General features: G+C 40.8%; 1 protein-coding gene across 19 annotated transcripts in view; it reads left to right on the top strand.

The window, feature by feature from the left end:
• LOC6553541 (5'-AMP-activated protein kinase subunit gamma-1) overlaps nt 1-20,706 on the top strand; it is a 63,655-nt gene that overhangs the window by 34,040 nt on the left and 8,909 nt on the right. For 8 of the 19 annotated variants that reach the window (XM_015154906.2, XM_015154909.2, XM_026976467.1 and 5 more), the window contains exons 7-8: nt 1,905-1,941; nt 19,144-19,277. In XM_015154906.2, coding sequence (XP_015010392.1) covers nt 1,905-1,941; nt 19,144-19,277 — 171 coding nt within the window. Of the gene's footprint in view, nt 1-1,409; nt 1,700-1,904; nt 1,942-5,171; nt 5,427-15,813; nt 16,093-16,402; nt 16,451-16,902; nt 17,315-17,495; nt 18,136-18,386; nt 19,021-19,143; nt 19,278-20,706 lie in introns of those variants that run through there. The other 11 variants (XM_015154904.2, XM_026976484.1, XM_026976499.1 and 8 more) reach the window with 11 other exon arrangements.

Below are 20,706 nucleotides of genomic sequence, written 5' to 3' on the forward strand. Positions count from 1 at the left end.
GCGGAGTCTGTTTTGCTAGAATATTATTTACTTATTATTAGTTTGCCGCGCATTTCTCTCACAAATATTGGCAAAGATATGAGAAATGGAAGCAAACTACATACCTATATGCAAATTTGTACTTTCAATGGCTAATTCTACTTGTATTATTTGCGTCTACGATATTTGCTGCTTGATTGCCGTGCTAGAAACAAGTTACACCGCCGAGGTAAACAAAACAATCAAAATACGATAAGAACGCAAAAGCACAAGCTGACAATATTAAGTATACGGCCGGCGGTGTGTGGAAATCAGAACTTTGTTCAAAAATTATCAATTCCCTGAGACCTTGTCAGTTGTTAGGCCTGAAAGTCTGAGAATTAAATAAGATTGGGTTCGGGCTTTATAAATTTGCATCAGTTTGCGGCAGCACATTGGTCGATTGTTTACTTGCTGCAGGCATTTAACATACTATAGATATCTAACTATCTTTCTACCTGTGAACCCTTTACATCTTGTCAACATGCGGTTTTGGCCCTCGACAATCATGAGTGTGGAAATTTTGGTATGTAGAGCCCTCCTCTTTGCAAGGCTGAGTTTCTTAAGTCTCATTTTTCAAAAATCAGCGTGGTTATCGCAAGTTTTCACTTGCTGACCCATTGCCTAACTAAAATATTTCCGCGTCGAAATCCTCGTTGTCCAGTCTTAATTAGTTTTCATTGTATAGAATCGCTTTCCGCTGGTCTCGTGTCTGCTGTCTTCTGTCTTCTGCTCTTTATTGGGTGCACCTTTCAATCAAAGTTTTTGTCAATTTCAATTGGACGGACACACGACAGCAGCAATCAACCAGGAAAACACGCCTCCTCTCAAATCCACCGAACTCTACGGCTGCGTTCAATCAACTTGATGCGTCACCAGTTCTTCTCCAGAATGATCATGCTCTGCGCTTATTTGTTAATTAAAAGAGTTCGGGGTCAGGGATTAATTTGAGGGGTGGCGGGGAAAGGTGATAGGACGCGGACCGCTGGAAATAATTATAGCTGCAATCATATTCTGATATTCTGCGACATTGTCGTTATTTCACTTATTTTCCATTTCCTTAAACACGAAAACTCGGCGAAAATTCTTGCCGGGTAATTAAAAAATATACATAACTTGGCATTTTCCCGCTGCAACGGCAGGGCAATTTACATAGTTTATGGGTGGCACTGGCAAATCCCCTATATGCACTTATCAAATTGTATTTTATTTATTATGGGTAAACAAAAAATCAGAAAAAAAAAAACCTTAATACGGCACAATAAAGCGCCTCTGGCGTTGAGTAGTGAAAGCAATTGCTGCAAGCAGTTCACCGACAAGCAGTGCTGGCGGCTATACAAGCAGTAGAGTGCTGAATTTAAATTTTAATTTGAATTGGTTCCCTTGTGTAGATAAACATTTAATCAATTTATTGAAAATTTATTACCAAGAGTGAACTTTGGTAAATATGAATCACATCAGGTGATAATAAAAATATCAACAATACAACAATACATAAAACTGCGACAAAATGTCGGCGGTGAAGCGTTGGATATATCGGCACACTCACTCGAGCAGCTCTGCCACGCCCACCTCGCCCGGCCCCCCGCCCGTCTCGCCCACCAATAAAACGCGTCGGGGGCGCAGCCAATCCCTCGATGTGCAATCCCTGCCAGGAATCCGCGCCATGATGGTCAACCATGTAAGAATTGCAACTGATTGAATGACATAAGCTAGTCTAGAAATCGTAATCACATTAGTAATAATTAGCACATTATTAAGCATATACATAATACATAGGCGGTATATTTCATGAAAACAATTAAATTATACGTATATGTAAATGTTTTGCTGGCTAAACTTGGAAGAATGTATTTAACTTATTCATTTATTTCTTTCATTTGCAGCGTGCGGCGGCGCATCAACAACAGTTGGCTGTGCAAAGTAAGTACGACATAGAGTTCGCTATTATACTAGAATATTATTAGAACAGCAAGTACCAGGTAGAAAACATAGAAAATAACCATTCACAGAACCCATAAACCAAACCGACTTAATTTAAGCGTCCACTACAAAGTCAAATTAACCTTGACTTTGAAAAACCGAAAAGAAACCGAAAACAGCGCAAAAGCAAAAAAACAAAACAAAACAAACAAACCAACGAACGAGCGAATAAAATTCAGCACGGAAAGCTAACTTGGAGTTATTGCGCATAGACAGCGCAGTGTTTTACATATGTAAATGCCAAAAGCCAGAATTACTTAACACTTTTATCAAATTTATTTATCTATCCCCTGATCGAACGCAGAAGCTCGTCCAAAGCAAATAAACAAATAACAAGACGCCGGAAAACGTTTAAATCGATTGCGTGGGTGTGGGAACATCTGTCGCTGTGGAATATTTTTGGCTTTCATTGACAACCCGATTCGAGTGGTTTAATACCAGAAATCGGATGGTTTATTCAATCAATTTGTTAAAAGTGATTTACGGTTCTCGACCTAATTTAATTTAATGTAAGGTGGACTGGATTAAATGTTAATACTTCTGAATTTTTAGGATTAAGTTTCTTTTTAGCTTCGTTTTAAGAGTAGTTTATATACAGTCTCTATAAAGTGAAATTCATATGTCGGGCTAAGCGAAATGCTTCTTATCTTCCAAGATACTTTTAAAGTACCTTTTATGTATCTTGAATCATTTTGTGAATCATTTATTGTAGAGAACAAAATTTAAGAGTTTCCATAAGTTCAATTCAAGCTTTAACTTTTCAACTGTTCATATATGTATGTATGTATATTTACTTAGGTTACATACATATGTATTTAGATATTGTATAACTCACAAGAGTGGAAAATTGTGTCGTTCGTAGTTGTAACATCTGAGTTACGAAAGAGCGGGAACAACAACTGAACAAATAGAACCAAAGAATGCGCCGCCAAAGCAATTTTCCCATTTCGCATCACAGAAACAAAATGAGAAGCAGCAATTGTCCACGAATAGGCAGACGAAAAGAAAATGTGAGAATGCGGTCACCGTTATAGGGCCCCAAAAATAGTGCTTTCAATTACTAGACCAGAAAAAAATGCCGAAAGCCGGAATTGTGGCTGCTGAGGGAGCGGGACGGAGCGAGGGAGAGTCCCAGACCCAGTGATCCAGTGCAGTGTGTGAGTGAGAGAGCTGGAATAACTGTTGCTGGGATGTGTTTACCCTTTGGCTGACCTTGAAAGTTTTCGTGTACAGGCTGCGCTTTTTGTTGCTGTTGTGCTCCTTATGCGAAGCTGCAGTTTCAATGTCGGGCGAAAAGCAAAAGTAAGAACGAACAAGCAAACTGGCTCTCCAGTGCTGCCACTTTAGCTTTTTTGTAGCAGGTGCGCGGATCCCTTCTATCGCATGTACAACTAATTCGGCTAGAACCAGTTATTTCGACTCCAAACTGTAAATTCAAGTGTGGAAGTACTAATATTGTGCATATTTGAAGGAAATTAAGCTGTCTAAAAAACAGTACAAAATCTACTAAAAGAAAGCACTTACATCCCACTGTTCCTATATAATTTTTACAATTTTCCAATCCAAAACAGTGTTGTTAAAAATTATTAATATAAAGTTGTAGCTTCATTTAGCGACATTTTCGTACTGTATTTCGAATTTAGAGATATTTCGGAAGCTCCGTTGACATCACTGCCTCTTCCCTCTTCGATGCAGTTTTGTGTTGCTTTTTCAGGTCTTTTGTTTATCATGTTTTTCTTCACCCCTTTGCTGCCGTCGTATCAAGTGTCTCGGGCCATGACGTAATACAAAAGCGTGATAGAGCGGGATGGAAGCGAAGAGAGAGAGGCTTAGAAAGCATACAGCTTGGAGATTTCGTTCAGCCCACAAACAAATCCGAAGCGGCATTGATGTTGAAGGCAGGCGAGGCAGTGTGGATATGTGTGGGCCGTTTTATATTATTTTATTTCTTTTTTATTAGGTTTTTTCATCGAGTCAATAGCATAAAAACATAGACTGCGCAGCGAGGAAACTAGAACAGACTCGGTGTCTGCAGACAGAGCGGGATGGAGATGGAAAGAGAGAGAAAGGGGGTGGGTGAAGGGGGCAGCACCGCCCATGCTAAGGGCGAAATATTTGGACTGTAGTTGGTGTCTATTCGGCCTACGTGCGTTACGGCACGCACACCAAGAATCCACAAAAAGAGCATTAGAATCGATGAACGCAGAACCGAGCGAAAACAACAAAATAATCACAATAACAGCAATGTAAATGTTAATGCCATGTAAGGCAGCAGTACAGTGGAGCTCATCCATGCTACAACATCTGCGACCATAAATATTCACATCTAATCTTATGATATTGAAGGTTCGAACTTTAAAGGTTAAAGGTGAAGGTGGTTAAAAACACATACATATGTAACTGAAGCCCATGGCGTGTTACTATTAAATTAGCCTTTAAAATATTGAGTATTCCCAGAAAAGCAAATCTTAAGAAACTTCTTAAGATGTTTTAAATTAAAATAAAATTGCCTTTGTAGGGGTTGTTGCTTTTTTAAATCCAGAGAGTTTTCAGATGGTTGTTCAATTTACAAAATAGTTTACAAAGCGAAAAACCATTAGTATCCCTAAAAATATTCAAAGCTCCAAAATCAGGTTCAACAAAGTAGTTCTAAGTATAAAATTAGTTCTTAAATTAGAGTCGATTGATTGGAGCTGGCACATGATCTCTTCAGTCATCAAATTATCTTCGCCGCCAAATGAATTCTTGAAAGTTAAAGATCTTTCGCAAGTGCGTTGGTTTGGTTATAGAAGTGTGCCTGTTTATAATATCCCATACTCACGAGAGCGGCGGAGAGAGTTCCACAAATGGATCGGAAAACAGAAAGTGGTTTTTTGTTGCCCGAGGCGGTCAGCTGACGGCGTGCCACGCCCCACAACGCCCTAGGCAGGGCCCTAACCAACTCGAAGTTGCTTATCTATTCAGGTTTTTTGGTATTATTATGTTTTTTCTTTCGATTAGGCCACCTCTGCGTTTTGCTTTGCTCGCATGATTTTCTGTTGTGCTCACCTTTTTCTCGCGCCGCTGTGTGCCGTGTAATGAGTACATAAAACAGAGAGGCGCGCTCTCACGCACACACCCTCGTACCGCCTTGCCGGTTTTACACACAGATACGGCAGTATATAGATACAGATACAGCTACAGCTACAGCTACAGATATTGACCGCACTTCGGAGCACATGGGCGGACCGAGCGACCGCTTTCAGTTCGATTCCAACTGCCGGCAGAGTCGGATGCTCAGCCACGTGACTTTTGAATTTCGATCAATTAATTTCTTCTGGAAACTGTGAATTGTGTACTGCGTGCATTCACTACTTAATACATTTATCCAAAAAAGCGAATATCTCGAAGTGTTGCCCGTCGAGCAGAGTGCAATAATTTAAACGGTTGGCAGCCAAGGGGGAACTATTAGTAAATTTAAGACGGGAAACATAATTAGTTTCAAACAAAAGACAAAGAAAACTTGATTTTCGAACAGCACACGAAAATATTTCCGAGCTATCCGGCTATAAATATGCATGAGCGGGCAATTTATGGTCAAAATCAAACAATAAAATCAACGCGAAGTCAGCTGAATGTGCGTGGAAAACCTTTTCCATTCTTATAAGTTAACATTGGAAAATGGGTGTTAAGTTCGATAAGAATCGAATTCGATAAGAATCGCAACCGTACATACAAGTGACTTGTATTTTTAATATGGTGTAAGCAATCCGGATTAACTTGATGCCCAAATATTAGTTGAGAAACCGTCTCGCTAATTAACGAGATAATTAAACGAATTGCAAAAAACACGAGTGCCCACCGAAATGCGAAGAGATCAGAGGAACATTTGCATAAGTTAAAGTTTAATTTGAGCGAGCCACCAAGGACGTGTAATTGCCATAAAAATTAAACAGATAAATAATTTCAGCCGCCCAGAGCAGCAGGGAAAAATAGACCATGTGACTGACTGAGTTTTATAAATAAAATACATTTAAAAACACAGAAACAGTGAGTGAGAAAAGTATGACGACATTCCTGAGAAGAAATACAATTTGCATTTAAAGTGCTGATATCGGAGCAGATCCGCATCTGTTGAAGCTTTCCGACACTAAAAATGGAAAAATGAATCCAAAACCTACATGTGACTAGAAAACTTGTCTAGTGAACTGTTCGCTTACCGGCGAAATATTTGCAGATTCTCGCCGATTGATTTGATTTAAGTTTTTGTTTTTTGGCCCCACAACATTTCGGTTCTTTGCTCCTCGCTAAAGTTTATTTAAATAACTAAAAAGAGGGAATGATGGGATTTGATTTATGGCCAAGAGGCGCCAATCGGCTGCTGTTTTGCCGTTGCTGATTTTTTGACGTAAGCGTAGGATGATATTTTAATGAGCCGGAAAGAATATACGGTTTGTGACTGTTTCTGTGCGGCACTTTTTGATTTTGTGGGTTTTGTTTTGCATAATAAACAACGATTAAAATTGGAGAAAAAAGCCAGATGATCTGGAAACGGGCTCTGCAGGTGTTTTTTACCCGATCTTTGCTCCCTTCCGTCGAATTTCTGTTGTGCCTGGCTTCTGCTTACTGGCGTTTATAAATAAGCCCTGAGTTCTTTTAATTGGCCAGCAATCAAACCCGAATGCAATGCTAATAAATATGTAAATAATTTCAAAAAAGAACGAAAGTTTATTTCCGTCCCGATTCGAATGCGATCGCAGATGTGCTCCCGCGACTTAACAATATATATTTACACATAATATTATTATAGTTGCCACTGATAACCTCGTTGAGAATCAGAGCTATTCACCACAACCATAATCGGCAATTGAAATCCGCTTGGAATAGGTCAGTTTCGGATTCGGTTTCCTTCGCAAGCTTTTATGAGGCACAAACAATCTGTTCGCCGAGATACTTTGTAGTTTGTGCGTGGGGTAATAAAAATAGTGGGAAAATGGCATCACCAACCTAAAGCCCTCAGAATGAATATGAATGATATGAATATGTTTTGCAGCTAATCCAATTGGATTTATGCCCGCCTTTAAATGCTTCGCAAATGCTGCAAACCCGCTTTGTGATTTTTGTTTACGTGTAGGCTCCATAAATGAAATGAAATTTCGGGCAGCCGGCTCAAAACAAGATAAACAACAACAAAACAGCATGTGGGAAGCTACTCTTTCCACTCGTATTTCTGTGAAACAAAAAAAAAAGGGAGGAATTTCAAGAGCGTCGAAAAGCGAAGAAATGAAAACACGGCAAAGAAGAAATTGCGCAGCAAAAATATTCTGCTGCGCTTTATTTTTGCTTTATTTTCCCTGGTATTTTGTTTTTGGACAACCACCACTTGGGAAAAGAGCACACTTGGCGCTCTCAGAGAAAGAAGAGAAGAGAACTTTTTCGGATTTTGAGTGCGGCGCAAAAGCCTCCGAATCAAGACAAGCCCTCGCCAAACTTCGAGATACATTTCTATACAGTTATACCCTAATATCTTTGGATCGGGTAGTTGAGGTGCTAAGAGCCCTGCCAATGACTGGGGGTCCGAAAAGGTCACAAACATCCATGGATGTGTGGTCCACTCAGTGGTCGTAAGCGTTTTACGATCATGTAATCACAGCATTATATGGTTATAACTCACTTTTAGAAGGTGCTTGCTTATAAGCATGTGCATATATAGTCAGAAGTTTTTGATTTACAAATTTATTTGTGAACGTATAAGGATTTTGAACTATTGGTACTGGAAGTCAAATAAATAACCTTGAATCAGGCTTTTTCAGATGTAGAATATCCTGTTTTAATCGAAGCACTGCCCAATTTATGACTGCTTCGCACAAAGAACTTAATTGTTGCTTATATATACATATACCAAAGTCTTGAATAAATTACTGATTGTATCCATAAGTCAACCTATCCTGTCACAGATGGGTTTCATTCATAGTCAAAATGCATATTTGCAAATAAAAATGAATATAAATTTCCGAAATCTAAATTTCCAAACGCAAACAAGATGTGAATATTTTTCCACTGCGTAGAATGCAACAAAAACTGTAATTACGTCATGAATAAACTAAATATAATTTCATAACCTGTTTCAATAACAAACCAAACTTTTATGGAATTAGGTGGCCGTTTATTTTGTGTAGACTAGTTCAGTGAACTGCTGGAAAGTTCCAAACACTCACGTTTATCTTAATGTATTTCAGATGCATATTTCGGGTATTTTCAATGAAATGTTTGGAGTTCATCAATCATTGCATTTTCCATTTCGTAACAAGCATCTGAAATACGTTTTTCCGATTTCTGTAGATTAGACCTCAACTTAAAAGCTTGTTTCGGATGTTTGTTGTTTGCCTTTTTACAAAGGGGTCGCCTGAGAATTAGGTCAAGACGAGGAACTTACTTTAAACGGCAATTAAATTTCTGTTTATTTCGATTTGCTGTTGTTTCTCCCAAGCTCTTTAATTATAATCTCGGCCCGCAACAACATAAATATTTCATATCGCCTCCCCGTCTGATGATCGCCTTTTGTCTTATTGTTGTTCATGCTGTGTTGCCTTAATTACAACACGTTGCGATTGCAGTTGTCTGCTCTTGTTGTTGCCGCATAAATTTTATAGTGCACCTAGCATACAGGGTGTTCCAGAATTCCAGATGATGCCTGATAACGAACTTGAAGTAGAAACGATTACCCATACTGCACAGCTTGATATTGAAAACGTATCTGTGTAAGTTCTGGCAACTTCTGTTCGGCATCCTCAAGAAAGTTTTGCTACTATATTCTAGACATTTCCATTGTCACCACAAAGAAGGCGCAGATTTTGTGCAATTAACTCAACTTTTCCTCCTAATTGTTTAGAGCCGCTCCTATTTCACCATTACGGCGACTAAATATTCTCGGTAATTCGAGGACATTTCTCTCAGTTAATTGAGTTCACGCCAGCGAACTTAATGAGATCCCCAGGCGGTCTCCTCTTGGTCGTCGTCTTGGCTCGGACTCGTTGCCGTTTCCCTGGCCAGCTTGTTAAGTCCCGCGGAACGACCTCTGCCACTCGGTTGGATGTGGATGTGGATGTGGATGTCGATGTCGCACGTCAGCTCCAGACCACGCCCATGACCAAAGATACATATATACGTACATACATATATTCTCGAGTATATTCCAACTCACACACTCGGCAGCGATTGTCCTTGAACTGGTTTCTGTCACTTAATCCTGTGTCATATGGACAATAAAAGCATCTGCGGAGCTTTGGACCCAGGAATCGCCCCATTATCAAGTGAACGAGCTGAATGTGCAGCTAGTGACGCGTACAGTGGAAACTGGCCAAGAAGGTCAGCTTACGTTTGAATAGCAGCTAAAACTAATTACTTAGAACTATAAAATCAAAAGTTCTGAATCCTCAAAGAAAACTTTAAACGATGAAACGTGACTTTCTCAGGTGAAGGAAACGAAATGCAGTCGAAAATCTATAGGTTATGATTAGTAATGATTGGTGCGCTCTGGGAAATTATTCGATAAATACTTAATTAGAATAATTTACACGCAGTACTGTAAAATCTTATAAACTAAAAGGCACAAACAACTAAACAATATATGTATGATAATAAGTCTACAATACTTAAATCCAATATATGGCCCTAAAACGTGACTTATTCTGGTTTTTTGCTCCTTTTCTTCGTTTGCCCCTTTTCTTCGTTTGCCGTTTGCGAGCTGCTAATTTAAAATACAAATTTCCACTGCAATTTACGGTTTTTAGCACGCAGCTCTTTATGGTGATTTATATGAGGGGTTTATATAGAATCGAACACAGAAGGGTAGACATACATACACATACATATATATAAATAAAGTATGAGTGTGGCTAAAAGCCAAACACACCCACTTTAAAAGCTGATAATTAGCATGCACGATTGACTGATCGTTTCGTTCGCCCACTATATCCCCACTGTATCTCGCGACAAGATCAGATCTGGATAAGGATTGACCTTGGCCGACCCTCCAGGGGAGTGAGTAATCAAACAGCGTTCGATTGCCATCGCGACAGGAACATCGGTTGGTCAACAGCAAATGCTCAAATTCGCGTCGCCTTGAGTGGGTAAACAACTTACCGTACTCCCCCAAATGTATCTACATATGCGCACGGCGGATATATCTGCAGTTGCAATACAGTTTATATTTACCGAGTGCACACACTAGGTACACTTTTGTACTGAAATCGTACGTCCGATGTGCAGCCAAGACTGCTTCACCCGTTGATAACAAAACAAGAATAACAATTCACTTGTTTGTTCATCGTTTGCACCGCTAGATATGCACACACTCGATTGGATATACATATGCAAGCATTCGATGGATATATACACACAGTCGTTTATATGGACGACAATAGAACACACGTACTATGTATATCCAAGTGTACTTTCCTACAGTCAACAAATTAATTCGCTGTAAGATCTGTTGAGAACCTGTGAGCAATTAATAATGTTTTTCTGAGAGGCTTTGCGGGCCGAGAGGATGAAAATTGTTAATTTTGCTAATTGTGATTTTTATGTTTTCTCATGCGGAAGCTGTAAACTGTTTTATTTGCCAAATCAAGGTTCAGCGAGTTGAGAGGAGTGCTAAAAAACAGTGGGACTATTAAATATATCTCACATATTGTCGCATTCGTGTGGGATATACTACTTGGGCATGATAAACGCTGCGGGCAAGGACTATTATGCTGTATTTAGCACATAGCAGGCAGGATACACAAAAGACCCTATTTACTTATGCTTTTCATTTGAGTTGCGTGCGCGGTTGGCATTTTCCTGCCAGCCAGCCATGCAGGCTTTTTCATTAAGCTTGACATTTCCATTCCATTTTCCATTCACTGTCCTCCCGGCAACTGTCAGTATTCCGCACATATTATTCTTGCCATTGTCCTTGGAAAAACAAAGAGTGTGCTGTTATCTTCGTTGTTTTCTCGGCCTCTGCCATCTTTTTGCCGCGTCTTGGCCAGATGCCAAATGCCAAATGCTAGGTTCAATAGCCACAACACAGGCTCATAAAACCTATTTAGCACCGCCGCACGACCTGCCAAATTTCGATCCCGATACTTGGGCTTGCTCGTTTGCATGATTTACCAAACCTACGAGTACGTCCCATTTCCATTGACGTCAGTAAGTGGGAGCTAATAAAAAACCCATCGTCCAGGACGGAGAAGTGCGGAAGCGGTACTGGTCTGAAAGTCTTAGAAGATAACAACCTTACAACTTGACATTCCCATCAGTTTGCTTAGCAATAATTACAAACAATAGTTGCCTAGTGATACGCAAACTTGTACTTCGTGGGCGAAGGTTGAAAACAATATCAGATTTTAAACAAGTTTTTGAAATAATATAATGATGCCATATCCAACATAGACTTGAGCGGAAAAGTCTTTAAATACGTTTACACTTCAGAAACGATTCGTATAGTTAAACCTATTCACCCAACTTTTCTGTGCGCAAAATAGAGGAAATGGAAAACACAATTTGTACAAACTTACAGTACTCATGATGTAATGAGTGCTGGACATAGGCTTTTACAACATACATATGTATTATTCGTTGCTTTTACAAGTTCTTTTTCCCTCCAGTTCCGTGGCTTGTTTTGATAAATCGCCTTCTAGTGACGTAAGCCTAAAGAAGTCAACTTCGCGGCGCGTGAATACAATTTGTTATGGTCCTTGAAAGCCCAAAAAGACGCAAAAGAAAGTACAGCAGAAGATAACAAAGTATTATATATAAATTGGTCGGACGCACATATGCACACCCGTTGGGCAACAGTCAGTGCCAGCGTTGGGGTTAAGGATCACCAGATAGTACGGATGCAAATGCGCGGAAAACCCAAGTCGAGCCCCTGCCGCCGGCCCCTTTCCACTTTCCACTTACCACTTACCACTTTCCGCCTGCTGAGGGGGCCACTTCACCGGTTGGTTATGCAAAGAGCTGAAATGTGAATCAGATGTCCGACTCCATTAGAACAGTAAACAGAAAGTTGAGTCGCCCGCTAGCTGCAAACAACAGCGGTGCACTCATTAATTGAATTCAACTCATACTGGGGCTACACTGGCAAAAAGTTACCTACAATTACATTTTTAAAGCATTGGAGAACACGCCTAAGCCATTTAACATTTTCTACTGCGTTCTTGGTTGTTTTCCGTTAACCACAGAAGCTATTTTGCTTTATTGCTGTTCTCAGCCTGCAATGCATATCCCAACTTACACTGATTTTTCTCAGTGTCTGAGTAGGCGTGTGTGCCCTTGTGAGTGAACTGCACTTGTTGCTGCGAGGAAATCTTGACTCGGCTGCCGGCTCATTTCATTTGCAAATTTCACCCGCTGCGACCGATTGCACACGGCAAACACTGGCCACCAGGGAAGCTAAGTTCCATGTGCACACCTATCCGTATGACCACATCCACGTCCGCGTCCACGTCCACGTCCATTCAGTGTGTGTTGTGTATGCCCAGGTGTTATGTAAGCCAAACGCGTGAGTCGCGTCTACGCTGAGTCGCCACTGAAAGCCACAGGCCCAGAGGGCATTAGAGGTCTTCTTTGCTATGCCTTCTTTGGTCTGTGCCCTCTTCGGCCCGTACTCGTAAACTATATATATTTTAGTCAGATATGCAGAACTTCTAATGCTAGAGTGCTGGTGGAACTCAGTGGAATGACTCACGAAATGTGGATCAGTATGTGAGCTGTTTGCCTTTAATTTATGCACTTTGCTTGTTCTTTTGACTATTTGCGGATTGGTTAACAATAAATTCAATGGCATACGAGTCACCGATTTGTATGCTGCTTTTAATGATATGTATAAACTTCTCATAAACTATTAGCTTCTTGATGAAGTATTTTTGGAATTCCCAAGAATGCTTGTTTCGTCGAATTCTTTGAATAGTAGATAACTCATTTTACGGCTTTTGAAATGTCATCTTGATTCGACTATTTAGTAAGCATTAACTCTTCATGTTGATGACGTATTTGTTATGCGTGTATTTTTAAAGTTACTTTTATGAACAAAATACATTTTGCATAGCAGCCATTTACCAGCGAAGAGTTTAATATATTCTACGGCAATGTTTAGACTTGTCATACTTATTGTGTTAGTAAAATTTAGTTAGTCATTTTCTGCTGTTGACCCTTCTGTCAACGAAATGCAAAGTGAGTAGGACATCCAATCTACAAATGTGCGATGCCAAAATCGCATTAGCCAAGAAAGAAATACATGTAATTGGAGGACACTATCTATTCTACTCGGCGGGATGCGTCGGAAAATTCGCCTCCTCCAAGGTTCTTTTCCGATCTGCGGTTCCGTTCCGTTTGATTTCTATTTTTTTATTTTCCGAACCGCAACCCGAAAACCGAAGCCAGAAAATAATTAGCGGATGGCAGCGGCGTGCAGTGCAGTGTTTTGTTAAACGTGCGGTTGCCAATGACTGCGCTTCCGCTTGCAGTTGCAAACATACTTACACTGCATTTGTTTAATTGCACGGCTCTAATGATGCGGAAACAGCAACAAAAAATGGCGGAAAAAGGGGTAAGGGGAACACGTTTCCCGCCCACTAAAACTTGGACATACGCAATGCATCACAATGTGCGCACAAGTAATTCGCAAGTGGAAATTAGTGACAGTTTTATGGGTTTGTTCTTGGAAATAAGTGGGCTGTCTGCAGTTGCAAGGACATTTGAATTGTAACGGCTTACAGCTAAATCAACCTTGTCCCCGGCACAATAAGTTCAAAGTTTTCAGCGAAGGTCGTGACCTGTGTGCATTCCGGCAAAGGTTCTATTTGTGTTCTTGGCAAAAAATTAAAGAAATTGTGACAAAGTCAGTGGGTTCAGCGACTCCTTAGAAGGTCACTGCGTGTCACGGTTCTATTAATTTTAGGCTGACAACTGTCCGATATAGGAGCAAAAAACCAATCGATTAGGTTGGCAATTGTCAGATAATTGAGTGGCATTTCACTTAGATAGCCGAGTGGAATGGAACAATAAATTACTAGTATTATAAACCATTTTAATAATGGCACTTGAGAATGGCCTACGTTACGTGTATTATCTATCTTTTGCTATTCAATAATGTAAATATGTATGTATTTACCTTTAAGCACTTGATATTTGAAACAATACATCAGAAAACTATTGCGTCTACTCGAAATTACTTCAAAATATTAGCATATATGGAAACTACACTTTCATTTTGAAACCAGAAGTACGAAGATCGAGAACGTTGCCTTTAAAATAGTTATATCATCCAACAGCTCCTATTTGGAATGCCATACCCCAACCCCTCTTCCCCTTCAATCCGTGGGCAAGTTCAAATATTTGCCCCGAGATATTCGCCCCGCGCAATCCTCCTGTTTTGGAGCTGAATCATCGGGTTATCTGCTTTCAGCGCAAAGAGGCAAACAAAAGTCAGCACAAAACAAGCCGGAGTTAAAGCCAAATGCGAAATTGGAGGAGCCTAACAACAAAATAAACCCCAGAAAAGAAGAAGCTACTTAAATCGCACACCTTAGCACATCCGTCAGAATGCTGCCCACATGACCAGTGCATGGCGATATATGAGTATATGAGGGGAACGGGGAGTGCTCGGTACTTATTTACACATATCCAATATCCAATCACGTTCAAGGTAAATGCTGGCCGAATTTCGCACAAATTTAACTGCAGTGCAGAACCCAGAATAACTACAAACCAAAATTGTTTACAGTTACTCGGGCTAGTGGGCTATGAAAGATACGTTAAGCATACGCCCCATGGGCGGTTCAACATTTTGTTTGCACCTTTTGGCTTTTATTTATGGTTCCCTTTCAATCACATCTAATTCGCGATAGGCGCAACGCAAACAAACACGGCTCTTATCAGCCCAAAATGTTAGCGTAGCATAGTATTTCCTTATCGCCGGGGCTTGTCTAGTGGGGGTCTGCCTGATAATTCAGCAATTTCAAAGCTTTGCACTCCCTAATCAAAGTTCTCTTGCGTACACACTTGACCTAAATGCGCAATTCTTGGGAGCAGCAGACTTTTGGAGACAACTGGGTAGTACATAACCGAAAACCTGTGGGGTAAATTAGATTTCTTTAAAAGACCTAAAGATAATTTTTTATACAAAATAGCCAATCACGCTTTTGATTGTAAAAAGAAGAAGTCTGGATCTTAAAAAGAATAGATACAGAGTTTCTTGAGGGGAGGTCAATCACCGAATCCCTAAAATACACCAGTGACGTACACGCATATATAGTATAGAGTTATATACCATCTATATACTTTCACTTTCTTCACACGCATGCGTTATAAATGGGGGCCTAAAGTGGAAAGTCGGAAAGGAAGTTGACCTCAGACAATCGTGTTTCTCTTTTATATATTTTTGGCGAGTCACGTTTCAAAATATTGCATACTTAGAAGGGCATTTTTGTCCTTATGGCAAAACTGCGCTGTTAATTGGGGTTGCACACTTAAAAAACCAAGAAGATGTTTTCTATACTTGTGCAGAGAATCCTTTCACTTTTGCGTGATATATGGACGAGTTATGTGGGTGCCCTTCAGATGCCCCTCAACTAATTCGAATGGTAATCCAGCCGCAGTTGCTAATGGATTACACATGGTCGAGTGTTGGTTGCACTGAATGGGGGGAAATGGTTCAATTCATGCTTTCACTCTCGCTTTCTGCACTCACATAGTACATATGTAAATAAATTTCAAGGACGCCCAACGCTCCCACTGTTAGCGCTAACAGCGCTGTTAGCTTGCCCTCTCATTCTCTGTCTCTCTTTCTCTCTGTCTCTCTTTGGCACTTGTTCGACAGCACGTGCACCGTTTGTTCCTTTCATTCTCATTCTTCTTTGGGATTTTGAGCCGAGCGGTTGTGTGCGTATCAGTGTTCGTGAGTGTGCGTGCGTAGGCGGCCGGTCGTATTTTTATGTGCATGTGTGTATATATAGAATTTCGCATTATTAAACCACATTTGATTACTGGTAAATAAGTTGGCAACTTAACCTCAATTGAACCGGCTGCTCTCTTTGCTCCTCACTTTGTTCTACGATTCGCAATGTAAATTGCATTAAATTTAATCAAAATTGTGAAATATCCCCCTGAAAGCCACTTGAAAAAGCTAATCAATATTCCTCAGTGTTCTGCCTCTTTACGTACACATTTTCCATCTTTCCCATTTGTTTTTATCAGTGCGTCTTCGGCTCTTTCTTCATTTGAAATCGCTTGCCATGTTGTTATGGTTGCGTTGATAATAAAAATAGAAATTAACTTTATTTTTCTGTGCTTTGCTTTGGCTCGCTTCTCCCCGACCGACTCCCCTTGCCACTCCTCCTCCTGCGTTTGTTGATTGTTTTTACACACAGCGATAAAGATAAAGGCCGTTTATTTAAATCGAGCGTGCGATTTGAGCGCTCATGTGAGTTGATCCCGAAGAGTGAACAATTCTGATACATTTGATACATTTGCAACTCGTATTTATTGCATTATTAAATAATTTAATTACCCAAGAGACGGGTCATCCGACAGCCAGACAACCGCAAGTGCGGCAGGCCTAGAAAGATAGCCAGGCGACAAATATTTCGCTTTGTTCTGGATGAATTCGAACGAAAATTGAAACAAAATCATCTTAAGGAATTGATCAGGGACAACACAAACAAATCAATAGCATCAGTAGCAATATAGTCTAATAGCAATATATACTAATGAATTGGATATTATTTTCTTATAATTTCTTATGATTTCGTCTACTTATTATCAGAAAAATTTTCAAAATCGTACTTAAATATATTCCCAAGAGAAACAAATTTAATAGAGTTTAAGTTTGTGCAAATATAAAATTTCGAGTTTATTTATTTTTATTGCGCTCTCGTGGCATTGAACTTTGCAAATGTTGTCGCCTGGGTCGCTAAACCCGCCTAGAAAAGCGACCCTGAAGCGCAGGTTGCACGCGTACAGGCGAGGCATGCGTCGCAAACGATCTCTGTGGCAATCGTTGCATCGATTAGGCCTTTATTTTTTTACCCGCTACATTTTGCAACGGCTTCGCAACGACAACAAGGCAGGGAATTAAATGAATTGAAATAAATAAGAATAAAGCTATGCGCGCATTGACACTGCATTGTTGTTTTGCAATTGTGGGTGTTGTGGTGAACTTGCTCAAGTGCATTCATCATTTGATATTTGTTGCTGGCAGCTGTTGATTACGGCCAATATAATACATACAAAAAGTGTTAACAATTTTAAACATAAACAATCGCGTCGTGGAAAGCAAAAAGCGACAGTAAGAACAAAAAAAACGCGGCGATGTGAGCAGCTTTGACTTAATTTCAGTGCGTTCAACCTAGGAGCAACCGAGACGAATAGAGATAGAAAGAGATGCAGAGCATAAGCTTTCGAGCAAGTGCATCGGTAGTGGGCGAGAACGAGAGCGAGAGAGTGATGTGTTGTGTTTTTATTTACAGTTGAAGGATTATTATGTGACTTTTACAAGGCGAGACAGAGACAGCGACAACCGATCGCAGTGCTTACTTTAACCAAATTGACAAGTGCAACAATAACAACTGTTTTACACTGCCTTACAAAAGTGTAACAACATCAAGAACTAAACAAAAACAAAATTAACAAAAATTGACACCACAACGGAGGAAGGAGAACGGCCTAGCAATGCATGGAATCACACACCTGTACCGCCAGCATGCCGTTGAAAAACAGCTGAGCGGTGGCGAGAGCTGGTCCCGCCAAATTTACCCGGGTTACGGCAGCAGTGCCGATGCCTCCTCGCAGGGCAGTCGCCTCTACAGCGTCGACTCCTCCAGCAGCTCCAGCTCCAATTCCAATAACTCTGGAGGTGGAGGAAGCGGGACTGCAGGTGGTGAGAACCTGGGAGGGGTCACCGGCAGCGCATACGCCCAGTGGCAGAGCGACCGCCACTCTCTGCCGCAGGCAGTTCCCGATGCCCCTAGGTCGCTGGCCAACCACCACTACCGCAACTCGCCCACGCACCAAGCCCACTATCAGCAGCCCACTAGTGGCAGTCTCAAGCGGACACCCTCCTCGAAGCGCAGCTTCATGGAACGATCTCACAGTCCGGCTATATATTGCGTGAGTAGAGTGGTCAAGACAAGGATGCAAACCGATCAGGAAAGCAGAGAGAGTGCCTAAAAACAAACCACAAAGTCTTAAACAAAATGAAACGCAATAGTTGAAACGCAATGTATGGTTTTAGAGACACTGGATGCAGGATTAGTTGATTGAACTCGTTTAATGCAGTATGTTTCAGGCCTAGAATCGGTTTGCACCCCTTAATCGGATATCTTTAAAATATGTAGTTAATCCTATAAAAAAACTTTTAGAGCATGCGTCGCACTGCAGGTCCGGACTTCGGCTCTCCACCGCCCACCGCAGGCGGTTACTTCCCACACGATCTCGACGACATCTGCGAGAGCCAGGCGGACCATCAGTATTTCACCCACACGGGTGCCAGTGGACCCCAGCAGCAGCGTCCCACAGCTATCTCGATCTTCCATCGAGTGAGCGCTGCCCACACCTCGCTGGATGACTACAGCTTGCCCGGGGAAGCATCGCGCCAGTCCATGAATAGTACAGACAGCGGGGTTAGCAACGGACCCTTCAATCGGCAACGTTTTGACAACTCGTCATTCGCCAAGAGTCTCAGCATCGACGAGCAGGATCCACAGCACTCGCCCCATAAGGAAGGACACAGCAAGCACGGAAAACACCATCAACATCATAGCCACCATCACCATTCGATCCACGAGTTAGTGAAGCACTTTGGCAAAAAGATGCACCTGTGGCCGAGGAAGCACCACGACGCCCAGAGCGTTTGCACCTCGCCACAGAACGATCCGCAAGAGAACTTCCGCAGCAGATCCAAGAGTTTGGATGTGAACACGCTCAGCCGCGCCAACCGCATTCTGGATGACTGCGGGGCCACCTACAAGATCTACGATCGCATAGTCAAAGAAGGTAAAGGGTTTCGGGTTTCTGGTTACTTTCAATTGGTACTTGCTGTTCGATTAGGTCTAGATTTGCTCTGAAAATTCTGCATTTGACCACGTGTACTTATGGCAATTTGGTATTCTCTTTCAGGTGCTCACATGCGTCGTGCCTCCGCGGATTTGGAGAAGCGACGTGCATCAGTTGGCGCTGCCGGTCGAGGACTTCGAGGCGATGGTACTTTGGATCCACACCATGCAGCCATCCTCTTCAGAGACTCCCGAGGGGTAAGTTTATAACTTGCAGCTAGCATATAAATTATTCTCTAAGTAAACTTAAAAGTGCAGTTCCTTATATGGTCTGGTTTGATGAATATTTTGAAACCTTAATAAGAAAACATATGTATATTAGGCAAATCTGTTTTGGTTACAAAATTATCTTCCTCGTTATGCATAACAAACGATAAAACAACTATACAATTATCTTTCCAATTAGATGTAATAATTTATGATGGCATATGCCATCTCGCAAGTATTTTCCCTTCCACTTTTCCACTTTTTTTTTTGTATTTTCTTATCGCTTTAAAAGCAATCGCTTCGGAGCTATTAATAGCTTAAAAATACACTTCTACACACCCTTTTCCCTGTGACTTGCACTGTTTGACTCCTCCCCTTTTTTGTTTACTTCGTTCAGTTCGCTACACCTTGACATTTCTCTGATATACTCTGTTACCCGTTGAGAAATGCGTTTTCCCAGTTGCTTGCATAATACCTTCAAGGGCGTGTGCTTTCTAAGTAATTCTCCCTCTTCTATTTGCACCTGTTGAATGTTAAGAGTTTCATGAAATTTGTTACTTTTTAAGAACTCTATACTATCCCTCACCCTAGTGAACGATTATATATATTGCATACTTAGAGGTTTTCGCTCTTTACATTTAATGTAGACTACATGTAGAGTACCCCGCGGCGTATTCAAAGTACTTATTACGTATACGTCGTGAGCACCCATTAGAGCATATTAGATTAACGACTAGATATATTGACTAGACGACTAGCATATGAAGTTTTAGCGCCATTGGTGAAACAAATTCAGACAAGTGAGTCACTTTATATTAAAAACAAGAAGTCATGCTGATAGCTAATTTATTTATCCGGTGGCTTTGTCTGCAACTTTGAATTAGTTGGAGAATGACCTTTCACTGTGTTTTCTCCCAAACCTACATGTATGTAAAACCCAAGGTCTCATAATCGGCCTAATGGCCATTATGAACAGTTATTATATTGTTACAGTCTGTTATTGTTTATTTTGCACTCCACAACGTGGTCACCCATGGAAACTGGTTTATATCGATAGATTTGAATCATATGTCAAGTGTTTGTTGTTTTGTTATGTACATTCTAGGGAATTCTTTTTGTAGTCTGACGTCAGCGGATTGGGCTTTCACCATTAAATTCTGTTTGGTATTGCTTTGTTGATGGTATGTGCCCGCTAATGATGATGATTAATTAGCCAACTACTCTTCACATGTCAGGCTTTTCTCACTATTCTTTGCTCCCTCTCTCTATCTCTCATTTCTCTTTAGCAAGGCCACAATCTTGCAGTCCCGTTTACCTAACTTATCGCTCAAAGAAAACAATAAGTGTACACAGAAGCTCTTTGCTTTTGGATGCGTATTTAAACTGAGTCACTTGACTCTTGAATTGAGTGGATTCATCT

The sequence above is a fragment of the Drosophila erecta genome, unplaced genomic scaffold (genome assembly GCF_003286155.1).
Source record: "Drosophila erecta strain 14021-0224.00,06,07 unplaced genomic scaffold, DereRS2 tig00000000-arrow-pilon, whole genome shotgun sequence".
Taxonomy (NCBI): Eukaryota; Metazoa; Arthropoda; class Insecta; order Diptera; family Drosophilidae; genus Drosophila; species Drosophila erecta.